This window comes from Notolabrus celidotus, chromosome 4 (genome assembly GCF_009762535.1).
Source record: "Notolabrus celidotus isolate fNotCel1 chromosome 4, fNotCel1.pri, whole genome shotgun sequence".
NCBI classification, from domain to species: Eukaryota; Metazoa; Chordata; class Actinopteri; order Labriformes; family Labridae; genus Notolabrus; species Notolabrus celidotus.
The window spans coordinates 31,902,910-31,928,003 of NC_048275.1; the positions used below are offsets into that span (position 1 = coordinate 31,902,910).

The following is a 25,094-nucleotide window of genomic DNA, read 5'->3' on the forward strand; positions in this document are numbered from 1 at the left end:
TGAACTGTAGTTTATAACACTTGGCCTCCTATTCTAAAGGCTGATTTATACTTCTCCATCGAATCAAAGGGAGTATGCCTACGCCGGAGGTCTGCGTAGCTCCCGTACCTACGCAGAGGCCTACGCACATGGCTGACGTGCACCTCCTCCAAGATGTAACTACCCGTAGAATCGACACGGACCACAAGCCCTGCGATTGGTCCGCTCGGCTGCATTGTATTTCCCGCATTTACAGCCCTTCCGGGATCCCCGTACATCGGCCGTGTATTTCACCTCCTCCTCTTTATTCTTAATGTAATCATGTCTGTATCATAAACAGCAACATGTATCAGCTGTAGATTAACATAACACGCTCTGAATACCTGTGGAAAAGTAAACAGAGATTGTAGCGGGGCCGGAAGCAGGCGATCAGCTATCAGAGAGACCACACTGCCCTCAAGCGTTTCTGCTGAAAATTGCTGCGCGACACGGACACATCGACGCACAAGTATGTGGTTCTCATGTCCGCATCAGCCCCTGCTACGTAGGGGGATGCAGAAGTATAAATCAGCCTTAAGAATGGAGGTTGCCGCTTGGACATCCTCGGTTCCAAGCCAACAGACTGGTGGAAAGGTAATGCTGAGAGATTTCATGATCTGGCAAAGCTGGCAAACCAGTATCACTATATACAGCATGTTTCTGCTGGACTGATCTGGACCCGGTTGTACTCCTGACTGACACCCGATCAAATGGGCATTCAAATTTTTCTCAATTAGAACAAGCAGGCTGAAAACTGGACACTGAGAATCTAAAATATTGTTCTGTTCACTTCACTTGTTGTAGTAATTCAACACTTAGAGCCTCACTTCAGCGTGTTAAACAATTTGTATGCCCCTACTGTGGCTATGTAAAACTGCCAGTTACATGCATTATGGTGCAGTGGAAAATAAAGCAGTTTGATTCAGGAACAAATGCATGAAGTATTGTTTTTGTGTTAGGAAAATCTATGTTTATTAAGGAATAAATAATAATTAATCAATGACATTTCTAAATAAAAATTAAGGAGAATACTTTGATTGTGCATTCCTACAATACTTACACTTCACAGAATTACTGCTTCGTCCACAGGGGGCGCCAAAGTCAACGCAATCCAAAAGTCCCATAAGGATCTTTAAATAACTAAGACAGAGTGTGCAAAAACATCAAATGTGTTACATCTTTTGTAACATCAATTATTGCATAAAACAAAAAACATGTTTTTTTCTCTTTGTAAATTGAAAAGCCTCATTGTGGTCCTGGACTCAACATAGTGCTTCATTAAGTTACATTTGTCCCTTCTCGCACACATATTTTAGACATTTGGCCACCTTATGTCACATCACTGATGATGTTTGCCTTATGCTAAGAGTCATTTTGATGCCTACATGTAATGAAGAAGGTCCGCTTAGATATTTTTAGGTACCAAAACCCATTTTGTATGTGTAAAAAGAAGAAAAAAAACATTTTAGTACACTGCATTCAGGAAATAATAAAATACCAATGTGACAATTATTATGCGGGTAAGCAAACTTTGAATTTTGGCCAACATTGTCTCCATATGTAACATAACCTGAATTCTTAAAGGCTTACAGTGGCAAAACATGTTCTTGACTTTCATACATTATGGATTATAACACTATTACATAATGAATTTTACAATCACCCTAGAGACCAGGCTGCCTCACACTGCCTCTGTTATCAATTCACAATCCCATCCACTCTGCAGCCTGATAATGAGCCTCAATGCACAAGAATAACTCGCAACTTTTCAACAATTAGCAGTAATGTAAAAACATGTGTATGTTATCCCTCTGGTCAAAGACATTTGATCATTGTGAGATAACAAAACATGAGGACAAACTGTTAGTGTGTTGTTTCTGTACTGATGCAACAGCTGTTTTGTTGACATCCTCTGTTGTGCACTCCAAAATATCCAGTAACACTGACTGGGCTGCTGACCCGACCAATAACAAGACCTACTTGGCAAACCACACCAAAACATTGGCCGGGCTCAGCTCTGGTAATCATAAAAATCTGTTCAAAAGTCTGATTCAAGCTTGTGTACACACTCTTTAAATGTTGCAACGGACACCACATGGCTCACTGAGCTCCACTAAATGAATACTGATATCTCAGTCCCAAAGAAAATCCCTGTTAAGCTTGCCAGGCTGCTATTTCAACTCTGTTTCCAGTTAAAAGAAATCTGATCTCAAGCGTCAGCCAATGTCACCACTGTTAACAGAATTTTAAAAAACATCCAGGTGTCCACCACAAGAATCCCATCCCATACCCGGCTCTCCTTCTGCTCGCTGTAGCGAACACAGGAAGAGTAGATATCTGTTAAGTAATGCATGCATGCAGAGCAGCACAGTCCCCACTACCATTTCCAGGGGATTATTAGTTACAGATGTTGAGCTCCAAGAAGGCATGTTGTTGTTTTGTTCTATACAGTGGTCGTAAATGTGTGTGAGTGTGTGTGTGCACAGATACACTCCCAGCTGCACTCAAACAAAGAAATCAATCTGATGTGTGTGGACTAATCCCAAGGGACTATATATTGTGTTATATCTTTGACAGCTTGTTAAGTGTGAGTTTACACATTTAGTACAGTACCAAATGTACAGTGTTGGCCGTCAATCACATATTTTTACCATGATGTTAGTGCATGTTGGTAAATTATCAGCATTAGAATTCATCTCTGTGTACTAATATAAAAAAAAACATGCATTGCATTAGAATACATGCTGGAGTTTTTCTTTTTTTATACATTTCCTGCTGTTTTATCTCACTAACTTGTGTCACACTAGTCGTATGTTGTCATAATAATTAAAATGCAACAAATGCATGTGAGCAAATATACACAAATGAATGAATATGCCAAATAATATGTGTTTCTCAAAATGCCTTTACTCATCCAAACTGCCTGTTGGTCCTGCCTCTCACAAACTCCTTTTATTCTCCTCATAATAAACATCCTCATAATAAACATCCTCATAATAAACATGTTTTGGATGTTGGGTGACGGTGTGACAGACACAGACGCGTAACTGCCCCTCACCTGCTTTCTGTGCCACAGACTTGAGCCCCACGGCCAGCCCCAGCAGTACCCCCGCGAAGCACATCTGGAGGGCGAACAACTCCTTTCGCTTTCTCCGCCTGGCTTTAGTCCTCCGTCGGTTCAGCATCACTCCTCCTCCAGCGGCCGTCTCCGGCATCCCTTCAACCACCACGCGGGTCATGGCGCTCTTCTCTCGGCGAGCGTTCCGGCGGAACCCACGGTGGTGGTGCAAAGGTATGAGAAACTGAAGCGAGGAGGAAGAGACAGTGAGATGTGCAGTATGAGCACTGAAGTTACTCGACAACAGATGACATGACTAGCTTGTCGATGGGTTTGTAAAGTTAGACAGAGTAAAACGGGTACATAAACCGGTATCCCCTTTCATAATAAAAGCCTTTTAAATAAAGTCCGAGGAAACCAGAGCGTGCAGACGATGGAGCATTGATCTAGACGTTTTTATGTCTTATATACTTTAACACATATCATATAAAAAATAATAACAGCCTGGCCCTTTTTCAAAATCAAAATATTGAATAGAAATTCATTTTCATTTTGTATGTTTTGTATTTTTTTTTTATCATTATCATTCTTTTTTATTTTCCACAGCACGTTCATTTTTATTTCAGTGTTAATATCTAATACAAGTAGTAGACTAATTTTGCAAGGCAGTTTGATCCCATTTCCAGTAGCCAACTAATGATCAAAGCCAAAATCAATCAGAAGTGATTATCAATTTATAATATGATTTTCTTTAAAATGTCTGAATATCATTAGATTTTTTTTTATTTTTAAAAACTCTAAGGAAAATAAAGATATATTTATCAACTGAGGGTAAAATTGAGTAGTTGTATGAATAGCTATAAATATACAGATACTAAATTATTCTGCTGTAACACATTTGCAAACCATAAATGATTCTGGTGTAAATAAAAGTGAGAAAGAAAGGTAAAACAATAAAATAAAAAAGTGTACATAAATGAAAACACCTTTTTAAGAATGTTGGACAAGTTAGTACCTTTATTTTGAAATTCCATTTTCCTCTTAGTGATATGTGAGTGTGTATCATTTCTACTCTCTGGTTGGAGTGTGAGAGGGCGGACCTCCTGGCTTAATAACCCCGGCAGGAGTGTGGTCCCTTGGAGTGGATGTTAGAAGCGCCTGCTGTGTCTGCCTGGATGGTTACAGATGGAGATATGGAGACAGTCATGATGACAGTGCGTGTGCATGCTGTGTGCCTTCTGTGTGTGACAGAGAGAGCAATATATTTCACACCTTCTTATCAGTGACATGGACTGAAATGAATTGACATGAAATAGGTGTTGAAAGGCACTGGTGATATTTCTCATTTAGAGACTATTTGAAGTTAACTCAAAATATTATTACACAGCTAGTTGATTCTGTTTGGTGGATAGGCTACTTCAATGAAGACCACACAGTTGGTATGGATGCAGCTCCAGCCACATAGTCTGGTAGACTAACTGTGATCACATTAATGCACTGAAGAGTCAGGTTAATTTGACGTTGGTTTGTTAAAGGTGGGTAAACTAAGAAAAAGAGACAAAAACAGTACAAATTAAGGCTAAAGACACAAAAACTGAAGTATACAAGAGAGACATTTATGGAATTGAACCCAGAGCATGAAGTTAACAAATAACCAACAGAACACCTTTGAACAGGACGGTGTTGAAGGACTGATAAATGGAAAAGAAACTCTGACAGTGACGAGGCAGAAAAACTCAACCAGGTGCTGCAGGTATTCATGAGGTCCTGTTTACCTTGTTTTACTTCTCCACCAGTGGAAATGTGCAGTTTCATGTGATCAGCCTAATAACATCTAAGTTTGCTTATTTTAGGAAATTGAATGTGGGTAATAACAGGTTAGCACATTTCAGAGTGAGACAAGCCAATCTGCCCAGGTTCTATTCTGCTGTAAGTTGACCAGATACTAAAGCCTGATTTATACTTCTGCGTTGACTCACATATGCGCGTAATCTGACGTGCATCTCTCAAATGTAACAACACTTCCAGAATCGGCCATTAATTTTCATCTCCTCCAACCTCTCCTCTCTATTCTTAAATGTTATAATTGTTGTATGATCAATGCAACATTCATTAGCTCCAATTTAACATAATACGTTCGTAATTGCTGTGAAGAACCAAACAGGTACCGTAGCAGGACCGGAAACAGGCGTCCTGACTGTCATAGAGATCAAACTGCCCACAAGCTTTTGGCAGAGTACAAAAGACGCTGTAGAGCATCTTAAAGCTGTTTGCTAATCGCATTAAAGGTGCAGTGTGTAGAAGTTAGCAGCATTTAGCAGAGCAGATTTGGTGGAAGTGGATGTAATATTTGTAAAATGAGTGTATAATAATCTATATCAAACTGTAGTTTTATTTTTTTTTACTTACAATAAGCATGTTTGTTTACATAAGGAGCGTTTTTCCTCATGGTGGCTGCCATCATGTTTCTACAGCAGCTCCGAACGGACATATGTATTTGTTTTAAATTGTCAATCAATCAGTCTTTACTTGTATAGTGCGAAATCACAACAAACGTTACCTCAAGACGCTTTTACAAACAGAGTAGGTGTAGACCGTACTCTATGTTATATTATTAACAAAGACCCAACACCAAGACAGGGTAAGACTTGGTCTTATCCCATCTTAATCCACCATGAGCATTGCACCTCACAGTATTTAGCTTGTAACGATGGCGAGGAAAAACTTCCTTTTAACAGAAACCTCGAGCAGAACCAGATTCATGTTAGACAGCCTTCTGCCTCCACAGAGCAGACGGTTACACCAGCGGCTTATAATATTTGATATCGTCTTTAGTCTTTTGTCTGACGTAACACGACACATTGTTGCTTAAAAGGTGACATATCACGCTTTTTTCATCAATATATATTGGTCTAAGAGGTCCCCAAAACATCTCTTTAAAGTTTATGCTGAAAAAAACACTTTGAAATCAGATTTTGGCATGCCTGAAGAACTCTCTTCTTCAGCCCTCCTCAGAACAGTCTGTTTTCTCTCTGACCACGCCCCTCAGAAAGTGGATGTGCCCTCAGCTCTCCGGCACGTTGATCTAATGTTTACATGTTGGCTGAATATACACGGCTGCTCACAGACCCGCGTTACTTCAACCCTCTGAATCTGATCCAGAATCTGATCCTGACGAAGAGGCGCCTGCAGCAGGACCTTTCTGAACGATTGGTCACAGATTTAGTGTTTCTTGTTTTATTTGTCAGTATGTAGACGTGTGTCTTGGTACACAGCTACAGCTACGACATGTAGCTATGTAGCTATGCTAAATAGCGCTAGCACTTTTCCATGTAAAATAAAAATCATCCACTAGATCTTCAAATCTGCAGACGTGGGGAGTAAAACCGACCTTTGTGTTTATTAAGACAGCCTACAACTATCATGCCTCCCTCCTAAGCTCTTTGTTAGCACACATGTGTGCAGGTAATGAAAAACAGAGGCGGGGTTGAGTTGTATTTTATACAGTCTATGGGCTGAACAAGCTCCGAGCTCTGACTCCTTGACAGACCAGATATTGTTGTGACGTAACAAAAACACGGAAGTCTGAAACGGCTCGTTTCACACACATTTACAGAAAGGTGGAGAAATCAGAACAGGGGCAGAATGGATTTTTTTCATTCTCGGGGGGTTTGTAGACATGCCAGGGAAACATATTTCAGGTAGAGAGCCATTAAAAAGTCGATTTTGCATGATATGTCACCTTTAACTAATTGCCATTTTCTGAAGAGCTTCTGACCGCTAGATGTCGCTAATATTCCCATTTCTACACCCTGCACCTTTAAGTAACAGGAGGAGAAGAATGCTAACTGATTAAATAGCAAAAGAAGAAGAAAACATTAGCGACAGGCACTGGAAATACGCGTGAGATTCAGAAACGGAGATAATCGCAGCGACTAAGCATAGGTGTAAATGTGAACATATAAGGCATGCTTCTGTGTCACAGAAACACCTGCATAAAGGCTGAGACAGACGCTGCCATTCCCCAATTTAGCAGCACCTCTTCCCAGTGCTTGTTAACACGACTACCACACAAACGGACCGTTAACAGGATGGGTGTCTGGTGGGGTGTTTATGTTTACCGACTACACCTGCAGTTCAGTGTTGTGTGAGTCACTGTTGTCTCAACATAACATTTCAAACCTGCTATCAGAGAGCTGGACCCTACATAAACAGACTTAAAGACCCAAATCCATGACATTGTGATTTCATGATTGAATTCTCAATTGATATGCATAAGGTTACACTACATTAACAAGGCAGATGGATGTCTAACATGAGTCTGGTTCTGCTTGAGGTTTCTGCCTGTTAAAAGGAAGTTTTACTCGCTGTTGTAACTAGCTAAATACTGCGAGGTGCAATGCTCATGGTGGATTAAGGTGAGTTAAGACTGAGTCTTATCCTGTTTTGGTGTTGGGTCTGTGATAATTTCACAGAGTATGGTCTACACCTGCTGTTTTTGTAAAAGCGTCTTAAGATAAAGTTTGTTGTGTTTGTTTATATAAATAAAGATTGATTGATTAATTAGCCTCCGCTACTAGCTTCTTATGCATGTCAGAATATATTTAGCAAAAATATTGAGATACTAGTTTTATTTAATATTCTCACATACATGGAGTCTGTGTGACTGTTTTTTCCATCCTTCCACAGGTGTCACATGACGCTCAGTAAAGTCAAATTATCACAAACTCACAAAGAGAGCGTTTTGATAGGAGCATGGTGATGCAGAGATGTAGAGGTTCTCTCTTTGTGTGACGCTGAAATTATTTCTTTAAATAAATGTATGTTGTGAAAATAAGAATTATCTTCTGTAGAAGGCACTTGGTACTTACAGGCACTTAATTTTGTTTCAGTTAAAGCACTGAAAACAACCCACTCACTATACATTAACCCTTACATGTATCCCAGTATGTCACTCCATATTTACTACACAGGGTAAGACAGTTTATTCTGTAAGCTTCTTAAATCCAAACATGTACTATTATATGTATTATTTTCCAAGAGCTTAACAAATGTATTTAATGTGTTTAGCAGATAATGGTAGTCCTTTTTGTTTCAATTAACCATGAAGTCATGTCTTCTACAGAAGCCTCCTGGGTTCACAATAAAGTGCAGCTGTGAGAATAAGTCAGTCTGTGGCTTGACAAAAAGCACTTTTGAAGGGGACTAGCATTATGAACATTACCATTAAAAACAATGAGATTGATCTCTCACCCTTGAAAAACACTCATACACTCAAAGGCACTCCCGCTGATTGGGGTCAAAGGTGAACCCCTCTGACCTCCCTATGCTGAAACATCTGATGGACGCTTTTATTCTGGAGGGAGAACAGAAGAAGTGAAAGGGAAGGGGTAAGTCAGGAGTAGGACGTGGAGATTGTCACTTGACATCAAGCCGTCACTGTGACATACATCATCGTACCACACTGATCCTTCGTGTTGTTATGAAGCGTGTGCAGAAATCTCTCCATCTCTTTGTTTATTTTTCCCACGAGGTGTGTGGTGATGACATCGCAGGAAGGACGGAAACTGGAGGGATAGAAAGCAGTGTGGCATTAGCGAATGAGCTCCCAGATTATACCCACAGCCCCTTGGCCCGTGCTTTTCCACACACGCACACACACACTTCCTTCATGACGGATTGGGCATAATCCTCATCCTGAGCAATAGCGTCTGACAGCCGTGATTGGAGACAATGACAATGACATATCGAGTGTGCAGGATTAGGAGTCAGCGAGGGATTTTTACCCTCCATCCTTTGGGTAAAATCTCTAAACAGAGCTGCGTATTATGTTTTACATCCAGAGTTAAGAAACTGTGCAGAGCAAGGACATCTCTCTTATGGTTCCTGTAACGTTTTAATCATTTGCTCCATGACAGAATTTGTTTCTTCTGATGGAACATTCACAAATGTTTGCTCGATGACCAAATGTCATCAACATGAAAAGATCAGACCAAGGGTTAAAACCTTATAGCTTCATACCTTCAAATGAGGTGAATGCTACAGACAATTTTCCTTTAAAGTGTTCCTGGACAGTAGCAGGGTTCATTAAAACACAGAGTAATGTAAAAATGTGCCATATATATGTATGTATACACTACCAGTCAAACGTTTGGACATGCACTCATTTGATGGCTATTATTTATTTGAAATATTTTCAACATTGTAGATTAATACTGAAGGCATCAAAATGAAAGAACATATAAGGAATGATTTAATTATTAAAAGTGTTAAACAAACCAGAATCTGTTTTCTATTTTAGATTCTGTAAAGTAGCCCTTTTTCCTTCATGACAGTTTTGCACACTCTTGGTATTCTCTCAGTCTGCTTCATGAAGTGGTCTCCTGGAATGGTTTCTAATGAACATGAGGCTTGTCAAGAGTTCATTTGTAGAATGACTTGCCTTCTTAATGTGTTTGAGACCATCAGTTGTGTTGTTCAGAGGTAGGGTTAGTACACAATGGATAGCCCTATTTGACTACTGTTGTAACCCATATTATGGAAAAACTATATTATTTTATAGTTTGCATGTCTTCAGTATTAAAGCTTCTGATTGTAGTCGTGATATAAACATCAGTTCGGAGAGAGATTTCGAATGTCAACACTACCCCTTCCCTCTCTGCTCCTGTAACCCCACCCAAAAAAGATTGTTGTGCGCGTTCTATGAGGAAGTAATGGCTTCCGTCATAACGGTAACGAGGGGAATAATAACCTTGCTTTATACATAGGCATTGGAAAACACAGATTTCATGATAGTCTCAAATTACTTCACTTATGGATGAGTACCGATGGGTATTATGACCTTTCTCCAAACCCAGTAAAAAAAGTAACGTTTTTGAAACCATTCCTACCAACAGCAGCTTTAATCTACAATGTTGAAAATAATTACAATAAATGAAAGCCATTGAATGAGAAGGTGTGTCCAAACTTTAAACTGGTAGTGTATATACTGTATATATATCAACATTTTCTGTAGTTTCCCACCTGTTTTGGAATCTTGGCTGTACACTTTAATGCATTCATACAATATTCAAAACAAGACACAGGTAGAAAAATAAAGTAATATAAAACGTTTTTAAAAATATGATTTATCTGGATTTATTTCTGAAATTCCGTATTAAATGTTTGACAGTCATATTACTAAAAATATACCCTGTTCATAATCGATATGTTTTAGGGACAAACGGAAGTGTGACGCCCACAAATGTCACGTTAAAGATGTTTTAGAGTTTTGGTTTGTTTTTTTGTGATAAGGCTGAATTGAAATGTTTTTTACAATAGTGTTTTATTTTGTGTCTTGAATAGTAGTTACTATTTACGCCACCAGGGGGAGTTTCCCTTAAAATGAGTTGAGACTTAAGTGGCAAGACTGCACTGGGCTTAGTCTCATCAGCATCAGACAGACAACAGCCTGCATTTACCCATCATTAATGAGGTAAGTAGGTGTATCTGTATCACAAAATGTTGATCCTGCCTGATGTCAAAACAGTTTGTTATTGAAACTCAAAGCGTCTACAGTGATCTGCATTGGAGTACTGCAAGCTTCCAACAATGAAACACAAAGGTGGCTTTACCATTTGCTCTTTTATTTGTAGTAGCCCTATAGCACCTGAACATCATTACTTCACTACAGCTGGGTTATTAGAAAAGATGAAGTGCACATAATGAGTTAAAATATGAGTAATGTCATTGAACCGGATCTGAAGTCTGTCGTAGATTTCACACACTGTTGCAGATCCTCCCTCCATAAACAGGTACACAGAAAAACACACGCACGCACACACCCTGTGTTTGTAGTGTGATGTTACACCTACCTTTGATGTGTTGTTAGTCTCGGCATTGTCCTGTAAATCATTCCAGGAGTCCATGTTTATTCCTTTTAGCACGGGCCATTGAAGCTGCTCGTCGCCTCTTTTGATCATCAGGGATTCGGTTGGAATGGTTAAAAGGATTTTTTCTCATAAAAGATTGATTAGATGTGTGTGAAATGTATCAAGTGAGACAATAGAGACTCTCCTATCCTCACTGACTGAGACGCTGTGGGGCTAAGTCCTCATCATAAACTGAATCTTAACAGCAAACTGTAAACAGGTGACGCTGCACCTCAACATCACTGAGCTTCTGCTACATCAGTGACAAAGTGATCCTTCTCTTCAATGTCTCATGTCTCAAGGGTAAAGAGAAGGCTCAGTTCAAGTGGATTAATTGAAAGGCTATTGATACAAGCGAGTTCATTATACAGGTTGATGAAGTGACCAGTGGGAGCTCACTATTGTTCTTTCAGGGAACCTATTATCTGTCCTCCTTTCAAGCTCAATGTTTCTGCTCTGAGGCTGTGATAGAGTAGTTTTTCATGATTCACAAACTGCAGCAGCAAGCTTGACGTCCTGGGTTTCAACAATCCATAGACAGTTTGACTCCTGAATTCCTGCCTGGTTCACTGAGGTGAACAACAGGACCAGAAAAATCATCGCTGCTGGATCCAACACAGTGCGGTCTGTTTGAAGCCACCAGCCTAGTGCTGCGAGTCCAAACCCCAACAGAGGAAGCTTTCAGTGTGACACATCTCCAAAGTGAGAAGTCGGTCTCTTTTATACTTTATTTTTGCAAGTGTGTAAAGCCAATGTGACATACTAAAAGATAATCCACTTGGAGAAATGAGAACAAAGCAGATCACCTAAACAGAAAAAACAAGATGAAAGAAACAAACAAATTAAGATTTTGTTCCGACAATTATACAGAAAAACCAAAGAACTGGGGTAAATTTATTTTTACCCCAGTGCAAATTGATTCCTTTAAAAGCTTTGCTCTGTTATCTCTGTTCGTTATCATAACTGCCTCTTAAAATCTCACTATCATTCCTCTTGTAAGCTCCAACTTATTTAACTTTTTCAGCTATTTTCATGATTTCAAGTATTCACAATTTATTGCTTTTACCATAATAATTATCATTGCTCATTTATTCACCCATTGTTTCTCATTTATTTGTAACAAATATATTCACAATGCCAAGTATGCCACATTGGGAAAAACAGAGGAAGGAGCACCCAAGTGCAGATTTAAAATAAAAGGTTTTAATAAACAAAAGGACAAAAAAGGTACAAACAACACTTACTGAAATGTCTGAAAAACGAAATCCAGAAAGTCCCAAATTACACACAGGGAACACAAGGAAAGGAACACACATAGACCACAAGAGAGACGTACTATGATCCAACACAGGCAAGGGAAACAGGGGAACTAAATACACAGAGTAATCAAAGCAGACGAGGGACACAGGACACAGGTGAAACTAATCAGTGCAATCAAAAAGGGCGGGAAACACACAAGGGCAGGAAGTAAAACTCACCTGGACACACAGAGGAAAATGAACTACAAAATAAAACAGGAAACAATAAAATGGATCACTAAACGGGAAGAAAACAAAGCATGATACACAAGGAAAAACATCAACTCAATCAATCAGTCGATCAAACCTTATTTGTAAAGCTCTTTTCATACAATGAAATTGTAACAAAAAGTGCTGTACATAAAAACTAATTAAAATAGAATAAATTTAAAAATATTAAAAAATAAAAATAAAAAGACCCCCCATCCTAATCCCAACCCCAGCCCTGACCCCAAACTCACCCCACAATCCTAAGGTGAAGAACATGATATATGCAAAAATAATAAAAAAAATAATGATTACAATAAAATAAATGAAAATTAAAAAGAAGTTGCTGAATTTACTAAGGAAACGCTGTCATGATATATTAATGAGGAAACACTGGAGGTAAAACAAAATAAATGAATAAGATAATACAACTCTAAAAGATTAAACCAGTAAAATAAACTAAGTGCAGAGTCCTTAAAAAAGTGACTCAAAATTGAACTAGATAATAAATAAATAAAATAAGTGAAATTAAACTGTTGTAAGAATACAACTCAGTTAAAATCGAGACTCATAAAAAAGTATTGTGTTTGTGTAACCTTGTCCTGAGTTGAACAGATCCCTGATGGAGGCTTCACTAACTTTGGTGATGAGATTGGTTATTAAAAACATTTAATCCTTTATTTTCTTCCTGGAAATTAAGAGGTGATGCCCCATTTTCTATATGAGGTATAGTTTGAAATGTTAATTTCATAACCATCAGCTTTGAACGCAACACAAAGTAGTGTTCATGCTCCAGATAAAGATATAGTTTGTGTTGTGTTGTGTTCAATGAGGGCTTTTGTGGGACTTTATGCAACAGGACACAAAACTTTCCTTGGTCTCTGGAGAAGATTCAAACTTTAAATCCTGTTAGGAGCTGGGTTTGAGTTGAGCTGACCTCAAATGAACTTGATTTCATTTAATCTTGCATGAGAGTGTAAAACTGTGCGTTCACAACTTACAGCTTGTTCAGGGAGGGAAGAAGTCCTCTCTGCCCTCTGGGGGAATAATCCCATCCTCCCTAAGCAGATTATTCAGGTTTTTATATATTTTTTTATCCAGGTTTTATGTTTATATTCACACAGATGTGTGCACACATGTTAACACACACTCACATGCACACACACAGCCACAGCAGAACGCTCCTCAGAGAGCTTACAGGCAGATACATGCATAAAGGTACACCTGAGTGCACAGGAGGGACCCAGTGTGGAGATTTAAAGTGCTGGTTAACACACACACACACACACACACACACACACACACACACACACACACACACACACACACACACACACACACACACACACACACACACACACACACACACACACAGGGAGTTAATCACACATGTAGGCATAGAGGACTACATGAGAGGTGAGCCCACACAGAGACAAGCACACACCTGTTCCACTTCAGCACTAAGTGTTGTGTAACTATACATCCTCTGCTACTGGGTCTCTCTCTCTCCAACACACACACAAAAACACACCCACACATGATCAAGATACTAATTGCAGCTTCCTCTTTTTAAAAATGTGATAATTCCCTGTGCTTTTTTAAGAGAAGTAAGATTTTTTGTTGTGTAAAAAACACATCAATCAGACTACGAGTGATACAGATGTCACTCATTACAGGATTATCATAAAAATTGAATGTGACAATACGTGTCACTGTTGTCCTCTTCGATGCTTCTTCTATTTATTAATATTAAACAAGACAAAATAAAACAATGGCACATCTTTGTTGTAGGTTTTTGCAGTCTTTCTTTTTCACTTTGTGTTGAGAGAACTGAGTTTTGCATTTGTGGTCTTAGTGTCAGTGTCTGGTCCTCGAAGCTCTGTGTTCTAGTCGATTTCTGGAGGCTTGGTATTATTTTGCATCCTGAGTGAATAAAAGAAGAGGATAAAGAACATTTCAGCAAGCGCAGCCGCAGATATGCTTTTAGTTAATGCAAACTGTTTCAATTATACATTTTATGACTACTAAGACCACAGTTTTTTAGCAAAGCAGCTGCTGTCATATTCTCCTGTATGAATTAATAAGGGGTGCATTATTAACTCCTGTTCTTCACCATGAGCTAATGTTCATGTTACTATGACTTCATGTAATGACAACTGTTTTAATACATCATTAGTTGAGGTTCGTTAATTAACACTTACTTCATACATTCATTCATGAATGACCAAATTTGCTGGACATACAAGGTTTTTTTAGGATCATACATGTAGATAGCATCTCAGATGATATTTAAAGCTTCAGATTTTTGAAAACAAACTCAACACCTATCATTGAGTTTGTTCTCAAAAAAATGAAGTAGCTAGAGAAATCTTTTTTTCTCGTTGGCCAGTAAACAGACTGCATGTTAAATTCCAGCGCAACCAACACTGTATTTACGTCGCTCTGTTTGTAGATGACTGTATTTTGCAGAAAATCAAACAGAATCAAAGATCAGTGGAAGAAGAATTTCTAAGCCGACGTGAATAAGTGATAAACAACTGATAAAGCTGAGAGATTTGTATTGAATTTACCTTTGCTCAATAAAGACCGAATACAAAAATTTACAAACACTTAAAACCAATGAGGATCACTTAACTTACATTTGATGCAAACACTGATTTATTTATAAAGATTAAAGACAAAGACTGATAGTCCCATTAACGAGTTCAGTTCACTTTAGCTACTGGTATTTGAACTGGCGAATTTGAAGACATCTTATTTTGGTGGGAAACAAACTTACTGATATCCTCCCTACGAAGTTTGTCTCGTAGGTCGAACAAAAGTTTTCCCCATTTTTTTTCCAGAATAAGAAATTTGGTTGGTATGATGGAAAAGAAAATTTGAGACTTTAAGAATAAAGCTATCTATTCAGAGTCCTGATACTTATGATAATATGGTGCTGTTCAGTTTTCAATTGTTCATGAAATTCATAAGGCACAACTTCACAATGCTCCCCTTTCTTCACTTTAGTGCAGGAGGCTCACTACTCTTTTTCCCCTTCAAAATAAAATACAGACTAACAGTAGACTAAAATGACAACGTTTACCAAAATCAGATTTTCACAGCTGGAGTGCTTAGAAATGATTTGTGCATAAGGCAATTAAAGTCATACATTTCTAATATGTTCGTACATTCTGACCTGTTCAAACCTTTAGACAGCCTATGACAAGTCTGCTTACTGTCCTCAGGGTCAAAGCTTAAGATGGAGAGACAGCGTTCAGTTTTTAAGCATCAATATATGGAACTGAATTTCCCCAAATGAGACCTGATGCAACACTCAGCATTTTTAAATGGATAAGGGATTCAAACTTCTCGTGTGTCACTATACTCTTTTAATTTGGGGAATTAATTTGTTGCTATAAAATCTAATTATTTATTCAACCATGTCGTCTGCATATAAGCTAAATTAAACCCCCTTGTAGTCATATTTCCTGTATCATAGTCTCTGTTCTGTCTCTGTGTGTGCATATGTGTGTGTGTGTGCGTGTGTGTGTGCTTGCAGATCAACAGTGCATGCATTTGTTCCAGAAACACACTGTGTGTTTTACATCGCATAAGAGGAGGATATTCTTCACGTTATCCTCGACTGATGAACATGAAGAGGACATATGGACATATGACTCTCTGTTGCTGCGTGCATGTGTGATGTAATTCAGTCCTCCTGTCAGATCGATAGTGTGGGCGGCTGCTCTGCGGCGTCTCCTGTGGGGATTCTCCACAGCACTCATGTCACTACTCTCTGGGCTATTCCAGTAGTGATGGGCTGACTCTTTTCTCTATATTTAGAAGAGATCTGTTTGCAAAGTCACTCCAGGGACAGAGAGCCACAGTTGATGGAAGAAGGAGAGAGGGGAAAGGTGAACCCCTGAGGAAAGGAGGGATGAAGGGCAAGGAAAATGTGCAATTCAGTTCATGTTAATTAAAATTTCAGCACACTGAGGGTAATGCAGGTCAGTTTGCAGCATAATATTTATTGAACAAGTATTAACAAGCGAATATGGATCATCAATAAGGTTAAAACATGCAACTCTGCAAGAATCCAAAGGTTATTTTACACAGAGCAAATCTATGTGGACTCACTGTTTGGATTTTATTCGTCAAGATTTTGAGACAGCAGTCTCTGGAGTCTTGTATACATTCTCAGTTTGAGGCAGAATATTTGGGCTTTGCTACATCTCACCTTCAGAATAAATGTCATAGTGGTGTAATGGGACCACTGACTGCATACAGAACGGACAACGTTGCCTTCATTTCTGGCCATTGTGAGCTTTGAAGCCAAAATACCACCTCGATAGGTCTTGACATATTGCACTGTTGCAGCCAAGGCATGCGCAACAGCCGACCCAGCCCTTATGTAACCAAAATTAGCATTAAACTCACTAATATAAATGTTAGAGATCCCTCAGGTGAGTACAGTCCAAAGTTTGATGCTTGTTGGTGTTCGCACTGTAGCTGCAGGAGGCTTCATTTGCGGACAGAGCTGTCAATCAATCATCTTTTTGAAATTCTACCATCCATCCATCATCTTGACCGCTATCCTGTTCAGGGTCACAGGGGGCTAGAGCCTATCTTAGCTGACATCAGGCGGAAGGCAGGGTACACCCTGGACTGATCGCCAACCTATCACAGAGCAAACATGGAGAGACAGACAACCATTCACACACATACTCACACCTATGGGCAATTTAGAGTGACCGATTAACCTGGTGAGCATGTTTTTGGACTGTGGGAGGAAGCTGAAGAACCCAGAGAGAACCCACGCATGCATGGGGAGAACATGCAAACTCGAACCAGGAACCTTCTTGCTGTGAGGCAACAGCGCTTCCCACTGCACCACTGTGGAGCCCTTTTTATAAATTAAATAACTTAGTAAAACTTAGCTTCTCTGTAAAATTAATACAAAGACACAAGTCAGCATGATAAGAACTAACTATATGGACAAACACCATGTTTGAAGAAAATGTATTTTACTTTTAAAATATGACCCCGAATCTATCTGTTAACATTCATGCTGTCCATTTACAGTCAATAGGTTGGACCAAATCATCTCAATGCTGTGCTAGTATTGTCAAATTGTGCCTACCCACATGTCCTTCGCTTCATCACTGACACATAATATCCTAAGAATATACAAAATTAACAATTAATATAAATACAGTTATTACATCAACAGAATTCAAAAGTAAAAAATATGAATATGATGTGTATGGACGCCTACTCTATGAGTATGTGGTTGAGCATGATGAGTATAATTAAGTGACAGTAGTTAAAAGTTTTTTCAAGCATCCTTTATAACATTTTAAAGATAAGCAATTTTTTTGCCACATTGGAATAAATATTCCAGAATTTGCTGCCCCTGAAACGTATTGAGAATTGACTTATACAGGTTAAACATTTAGGAGGATGAAGAAATAAAGTTTGACGAGTTGAGTAAGAGCAGACCTGTGAATTTAATTTGAAGTAAGACTTGAAGTGATCAGGGATATTCCCTTCACGTTGTATTTTATACAAAAAAAAAGACATATTTGAGAGATATTGATGTTTTAGATATTAAGAAATTGAAATATTGAATTTTAGACAACATGTCACAGGGTCCACCCAAAGGTCACTCACTCGACGTTGTCCTCTTAAAAGGACTTGACACCGATGTAACAGATATTGTAGGTGTTGCATTTCTCATCTCCCTATAGACTGACATCTTCTCTTCTTCTCTAAAGTGAGCTATAATTACTCCTGTGCTAATGAAAAGCATCCTTGATCCATCCATAACTAATACCTACAGACTCATCTTAGGTCTCCCCTTCATCAGTTAGATACTAGATAAAGTGGTTTACAATCAAATATCTTTCAACTTAAAGTATATATGATGCATATCAGCACTGACTGTCCGAAAACAACACTTTTAGTTCTGCTTGATCTCACAGCCGCTTTTGACACCGTCGACCATGCTTCATGATTCAGTTGGCTTGACGGGTCCTGCTCTTGACTGGTTTCACCTACCGAAAAGAGAGCAAGTTTAACAGAAAAAGACTTACATTTAAAATGTATATTTAAGATTCAACATTTAGATTTAACAATCAACATTTAGATTTAACATTTAGATTTAACATTTAACATTTAAAATTAAGATTTAGATTTGGCATTTAAGATTTAGATTTAACATTTAAATTGAACATTTATATTTATATTTAGCATTTGGATTTAACAGTGATTACGTCCTGCCCACAACTACAAGGATTTTGGAGTCAAATTTTTGGTACACTGGGAACAGTATTTCACACAGTCCTTCTCCCTGACCCACTCACTGTCCTATTTGGTGTCCCACCTTCTGGAGTGCCCAACCTCTCAGCGGCCCAACGGCATGTCTTAGCCTTTACAACTCTACTAGCTAGACGCCTCATCCTGTTCAGGTGGAAGCACACGCTCCCTCCTTACCATAACAGCTGGCTCAGGGAGATCCTCAGTCATATCCAACTTGAGAAGATCCGATTCTCACTTGCAGGATCAAGGAATTCTTTCGACAAGACCTGGAAGCCCTTCACCGAATACCTAGACAAAACAACTTTTCATCCAGACGAAGCTTAGTTGCCCCCCCCTCTCTGCCCTTCTCTCCCCCTCTTCCTCCTATCTATCTCTAGTGCCTTAATGTTTGTCTAGCTTTTCAATTTTTAGTCCTTCACTTATCTATCTTCCCTAATTTGGTCTGTCTGTTTTGTGTGTTTTGTGGGGTTTTTTTTGGTTTTTTTTGTTGCCTTATGTAAGTATTGTGAGGTTTTGGGTGGGAGGGACTTGGGGTTATGGTTGTGAATAGGCCAGTAAAATTGTTGCAATATGTTGCATTGAAATGCGGTCATTTGTGCATACTCTTTGTACCTACCTTTTTTTACACTGTTAAGCTTACATGCACTGTACTATCAAAATCAATAAAAAGAATTGTGAAAGAAAGAAAAACTGTGATTACAACTTAAATATATTTTTCCCCACAAAATTAAATGTAAAACAAATCACAGGTATTGATCTAAATGTGATAAAAAAAGGGACCCAATCAATCAACTGTCAAACAGATGAGAAAAATATGGTGTCACAGACAGTAGTGTCCAAAGTATGGGGCGCCATTTGTAAAGTTTTGCACACTCAAAATAACAGCAACAATTCCCCACATTCTCCAAGACGTGTGAATTTTAATATTATATTATATTTACAAATGGCGCCCCATACTTTGGACACTACTGTCTGTGACACCATATTTTTCTCATCTGTTTGACAGTTGATTGATTTCTCTGCTGCATTTATAACCACCATCATAAATTCAGCTTCATAACTCCACCTCAGTCGTCAAATAAGTCTTAACTCCAATTACAAGTGTCAGTCAGCGAAAATGCCTTGAAGACTATTTAAGAAAAACCTCCCTACCAGATGTTTTTGATGTTATGTAAATGCTGCACATGTCCTGACTTAAGTCCACAGCCTGTTCCCTCTGCCCCCGCTCCTTCCATTCACAGGTGACAGTCTGCAGTGTCTCCATCTTGAAAAGCTTTGTGCAGGGTCAAAATTTATTAGACTCTCATAAAATGCAACTGATAGCAAATTTAGAGAGGAAATATTTTAGTCCCTCCACCAGAAAGGGCGAGGCTTGATCCCTACCCTCCACTCTCATTGCCTCTCTCATGTCCTGTAAGACCCAAGTTACAAAAAATGGGATCATGCATTTCTTTTTCAGATCACATGGGACAGCCAAGGGAGATCTTCCATCTGGAGGAGACACCTGGAGTAAAGGATGCAGGCTTGCAGGCTGAATTAGAGTTGTCTGAATAAATTAGCTTATTCACTGTCAGGCCAATCTGTGTGGATGACCCTCCTGTTACACGGTGACACTGGTAGGATGCATAATAACATAATAAATGAGCCAAAAGACAGCAGGAAGGAGCACACTTTCTCAAACACACCTTCACTTGATGACTCTGACATCTCCAGGTTCACATGAATCTTCTGCATCCTAAAGACTTGGATGCAGTTTTTGATTCAAAGGTCCCCTATGCTGCAGGTGGTGGGAGGAGAAACACTGTCAACATAAAGGATCGATACAGACATCAGGCCTTCTTTAGCCTCAGCAATCACACACACCCACACACACACATATGCATATCAGTGTACATGTAATCTCCACAGAACCAGCATTAATGCATAGCTACATGCTTCCAGTGCCTGAGAGGCGGGTGTGATGCCATCTGAAGAAGTATGTGTCGTATTTTAAATATGCAGAAACTCAATGTATGCCTGCAGAAATGTACAGAATGTTCACGCTGCTCATGCATGAATATCTGAGCACACATACCTACAATGAACCCTGCAACATACGATTAAATGCTCTCCTGCTATGTAACACACCCACATTCAGTCTCTTTCTCTCTTTCTTTCTCAGTTCAATCAGGATCAGATTGTAGATTATTGTATACAAGAGTAAACCTTGCCATCCTCAGTGTGTTACGCTAGAATAAACCTGCAAGGTGACGCTACTTTACTGAAGCAGCACTATATTTTTCAATATGCCGAGTCACAATGCCTGAATTGGTATCAAAGGTGGCATAAACTTAAATCAAAAGCTCAGTTTTTGGTTTTGGTTACAGTGCAGATGCTTACAGATCCTAATGTGTGTGACAAGAAGTACTTCAAATCCAAGTTCTAGCTAGCTCCCCATTATGCGTTAGCTCTTGTGACGTTACCTTGTTGGTAACGTGGTGTTAATGGAAGGTCTTTATAGATGGAACAGCCCCAGGTCTCAGTGATATCATAATAATATAGTAACTTTATTTGTATTGCACCTTTAAAAACAAACGTTTACAAAGGGCTTTGACAAGCAAAGCATGGCAGGATAAACCTCTAACAGACAGAGAGGAGCGTAGGAATAGTAACAATGCAAAAACAAAATACAATGCCAAAGATTTAAAAAAATAAACATAAATTAAACAGAATAAAGAAGGGTAAAATAAATAAATAAATAAAAATAAATAAAGAAGATAAATAAGTAAAAGCATTAAAGGACAATTAAAAGGTTTTGAGAATGAGAAGACAACACCATACTGGAGAAAATATTACATGAAAAAAATAATTAGAAAACAATTAATAATTCAATGAAATGTAAACAATTCATTAGTTAGATAAAAACTTAAAATAATAATAAACAAATTATTATTATGATAGTGTAAAAATGGGTCTTATAGGAGATTTAAAAGATGTAACAGTTGTCTTTGTTTATAAAGGAGTCATCAGTGACGGGGTGAACACAAACAGTATATGTTGTGTCCCGAACACACAAAAAGGTCCTGCTGTTTTCTGGTGTCTTCATCTTTGGGAACAGAAAATAGCTGTGACTGCCAATCACAACCAAAAGAACATTTGAATAATTCAGACACACTGAATCAACAAAGTGCAGAGCAGAGGAAAAAGCAGAGCATTGAAATGGACTTTCAGGCGAGAGACATTTTCAAAGAGCAGCCAGGTTGAAATATCCTTTAACATTCTCCTAACAGCACGGCAGAAGCTGCGGTACAGACCAAGTATCGCAAAGTTCTCAAAATAAGGTGTTCAGAGAAGTTGTAAAAACACGTCATAAGGAATTATGTCAACATCCATGCAACGTCACAACACCACGTGACTCTTCTGAAGAAGACTGCAGGAAGTTTGAAGTCAAAACATATCAAAGTAAAAAATAAAAACACATTGGTTTAGAGAAAGAACTCTCTTATTATAGTGTAGTGTATTAGGGTGTATGTCACATCTAATGAACCTTTTTTGAGGCAAGCACATGTAATCAACTTCATCACACAACAGTTACAGTATGTGTGGAAACATATCTGCAAGACCTCTGCACATTTTTTAAAAATGTTATTGTAGAATCAGAGACACTGTATGTACAGTAAGTGTGTGTGCACAGCAAATGTAAGAAGTATATAGGCAGAGAGAGAGAGAGAGAGAGAGAGAGAGAGATACAGTATGACTGGAAAAATCTGCCCCAATGTTTACGTGAGTTGACTAATCCTTCCCCAAACCCAGTGTGTGCAAACTAATGCCTTATAATCCATGCATGTCCGCATCAACAGTGTTCACTTACAACGAGACAGCACTGACATAAACTGCTTTAGGATAATGCACAGAGCAGGATGTTCAGTATGAAAGCTTTCTGATAACACTGCAGTCAAACAAAGCTCTTCCGTGCATATACTGTACATACTGTGCACAGCATGTACAATAAAACAAAACAAAATGAAGCCCAGCACTCACTCTAAGCCAAAGAGTTCAGCTATATGATCAGAAAGGGTTGGAGAAATTGTTTAATGTTAATGAAAAGATGTGTCTGGAGGTTCATTTCACATATTAAGGACAAAACCCCCATACACACAAACCCTGGTCGTATGATGCAAATGACACTTATTGATCAAATTGTAATTCTCAACTCAAAGTTTTCAGCTTTGGTCTTCAGCAGACCTGCTGGTGATGAGACTCTCCTGAGGCCTTGGGATTGCATCAGAAATGGTCAATCTGATCTACACTATAAAGACAGACCACATCACTCCTGTTTGAGTTTCCCTTCACTGGCTCCCAATACATTTTAGACTTGTTATTAAGATTGTATTGCTGACTTTAGAAGCAAGCTCTGGTCTTGCACCTAAATACATATCTGATCTCCTCACCCCATACGTGGGGTGTAACCTGAGGTCCTCAGCCTCGCCATCCCACGATCCAGGCAGAGGACCAAAGGTGACAGGGCCTTTGGCGGATGTGCTTTAACAGGAGATGAAAACTGAGCGGGTTTTAATCCTCCTGACGCTGCTTCTATTTTCCATATTTTTTATATTTCAATAATAGTAATAATAATAATAATACATTTCATTTGGAGGCGCCTTTCAAGTCAACCAAGGCCACTTTACAGGGAATAAAACAAACAGGCTAAATAATATAAAACTAAAAAAATAAAATAAAGATAAACTAGTGAAGTGCACAGAGTTCAGTTAAAGGGAATATGCTAATTTGAAAGGGTGGGTTTTGAGCTGGGATTTGAATGATGTTCTGGAGTGTTATGGATTTTCTATCTAAATGTCTTAACGTTTTTTTTTCCTGACCTTGTTTTATTTATTTTTATTCTAATGTTGTTGCTTTCAGCTTTTTTAAACTTGTATGTTCCTTCTCATCTTTCGTGTTCTAACTTTTTTTTAAAACTTTTTTCTCATTTTCTGTTTTCGCAGCTCTTATGTTGCTTAAACCTGATGGTGCTCTACACCTCCACCACTGAGTCCCTCCTCACCTCCTCCATCTCCATCTGGTGCTCTTCCCCCACTGCCAAGGACAAGAGCAGATTAAAGCATGCCATTCACTTCACAGAGAAAGTAACTGGCAGTATTTTGCCACCCCTCTGTCGCCCTGCAGGACCCTGAAACAAACAGGGAGGATTTTGGCTGATCACCCTAACCTCTGATTTAACTTTTATGTAAAAACCCAAGAGGTTTCTGCCCATCAAAGACAAGACCACATGTCTATCCCGAGACTTCAATACCCTTCCAGACAAGTACTTGTAGTGCCAAAGCCTGCAGAGGAGAGAGCACACCCTCCCTTTCATGTGCAAACATGAAAAATCAAGGCAGGGAGAGCATCAGCAAAGAATCCTGGGATACAAAAGAAAGCATGCATCGGTGAAATCTGTCTTTTTTTTAATCACAACTACTTAAGACTCTGCCAATCGTCCCTCCTCTGCGACTCTCAATGCTCTTTTCTTTTGTTTTTCTCCTGCTTATATTCTCAGACAGACCCCTGTGTTGGTGCGTTGGTGCATCAGAGATGAAGAGAGAGGAGAAAAACTGTATCAATCAACTCTAGAAACATGAAATCAGACAAACACAGCTTTTCAGACAGGATCTGTCAGACATGTTTTGTGTTTATAAGTATTCCCAACAGCCTGTGCTGTTTGATTTATTTGCCAATCCTCGCGTGACACCTAAAATGAGTATGCTGCTTCCAATTTGGGAGACACCAAAGAGAGTGTGTTAGAGTCCGAGATACAAAGAGTGAATGAGAGGCGCACTCTTTTCTGCACACTAACCCTCAATATTACATCATCTAAAAAAAATGTTCTACTGCTACGTCTTTTATAGTTATTATTTCTTGTCAAACTTCTTATTTTCATGGATGTAATTTATATTATTTTTATTACTGTCTCTGCCCGTCACACTCTGCTTTCAGATTTTCAGCTTGTTAAGAAGAAGTTATTTTTTTGCTGCTGTCACCATTTGCCTGCTCATGGTGGAATCTGATCAACTGAAGAGCACAGCTTGACCTGCTGATATGTGAGTTGTCTTGAGATAATGTCTCCAAATGTTCAAGTCTGAGTAAAGTCCAAGTTGAGTCCTCATTACCTGAGGATTCATAAGGTCGGCAGTTTGACTCCAAGCTTACCAATGTGTGGGACCCTTTGGATGTAAAGCTCCCTTGTCCCGTAGGTTCCTCTGCGTCGCAGCAGTAGACGGCCTGCTGCTGTGGACGTGCCAGACTCCCGCTGCTACAACTACTACT

At 38.9% G+C, this 25,094-nt stretch overlaps 1 protein-coding gene across 3 annotated transcripts in view; it reads right to left on the bottom strand.

The window, feature by feature from the left end:
• slc24a3 (solute carrier family 24 member 3) overlaps positions 1-12,364 on the bottom strand; it is a 127,554-nt gene extending 115,190 nt beyond the window's left edge. Inside the window, exons 1-7 of one of the 3 annotated variants that reach the window (XM_034682477.1) lie at positions 12,231-12,364; positions 10,930-11,792; positions 8,527-8,643; positions 8,330-8,432; positions 4,460-4,620; positions 4,092-4,314; positions 3,077-3,320 (exon numbers count right to left, since the gene is read on the bottom strand). In XM_034682477.1, the coding sequence (XP_034538368.1) occupies positions 3,077-3,320; positions 4,092-4,142 (295 nt within the window). In that variant the 5' untranslated portion in view covers positions 4,143-4,314; positions 4,460-4,620; positions 8,330-8,432; ... (1 more) ...; positions 10,930-11,792; positions 12,231-12,364. Of the gene's footprint in view, positions 1-3,076; positions 3,321-4,066; positions 4,315-4,459; positions 4,621-8,037; positions 8,433-8,526; positions 8,644-10,929; positions 11,793-12,230 lie in introns of those variants that run through there. The other 2 variants (XR_004631098.1, XR_004631099.1) reach the window with 2 other exon arrangements.
• Positions 12,365-25,094: the final 12,730 nt, after the last annotated feature.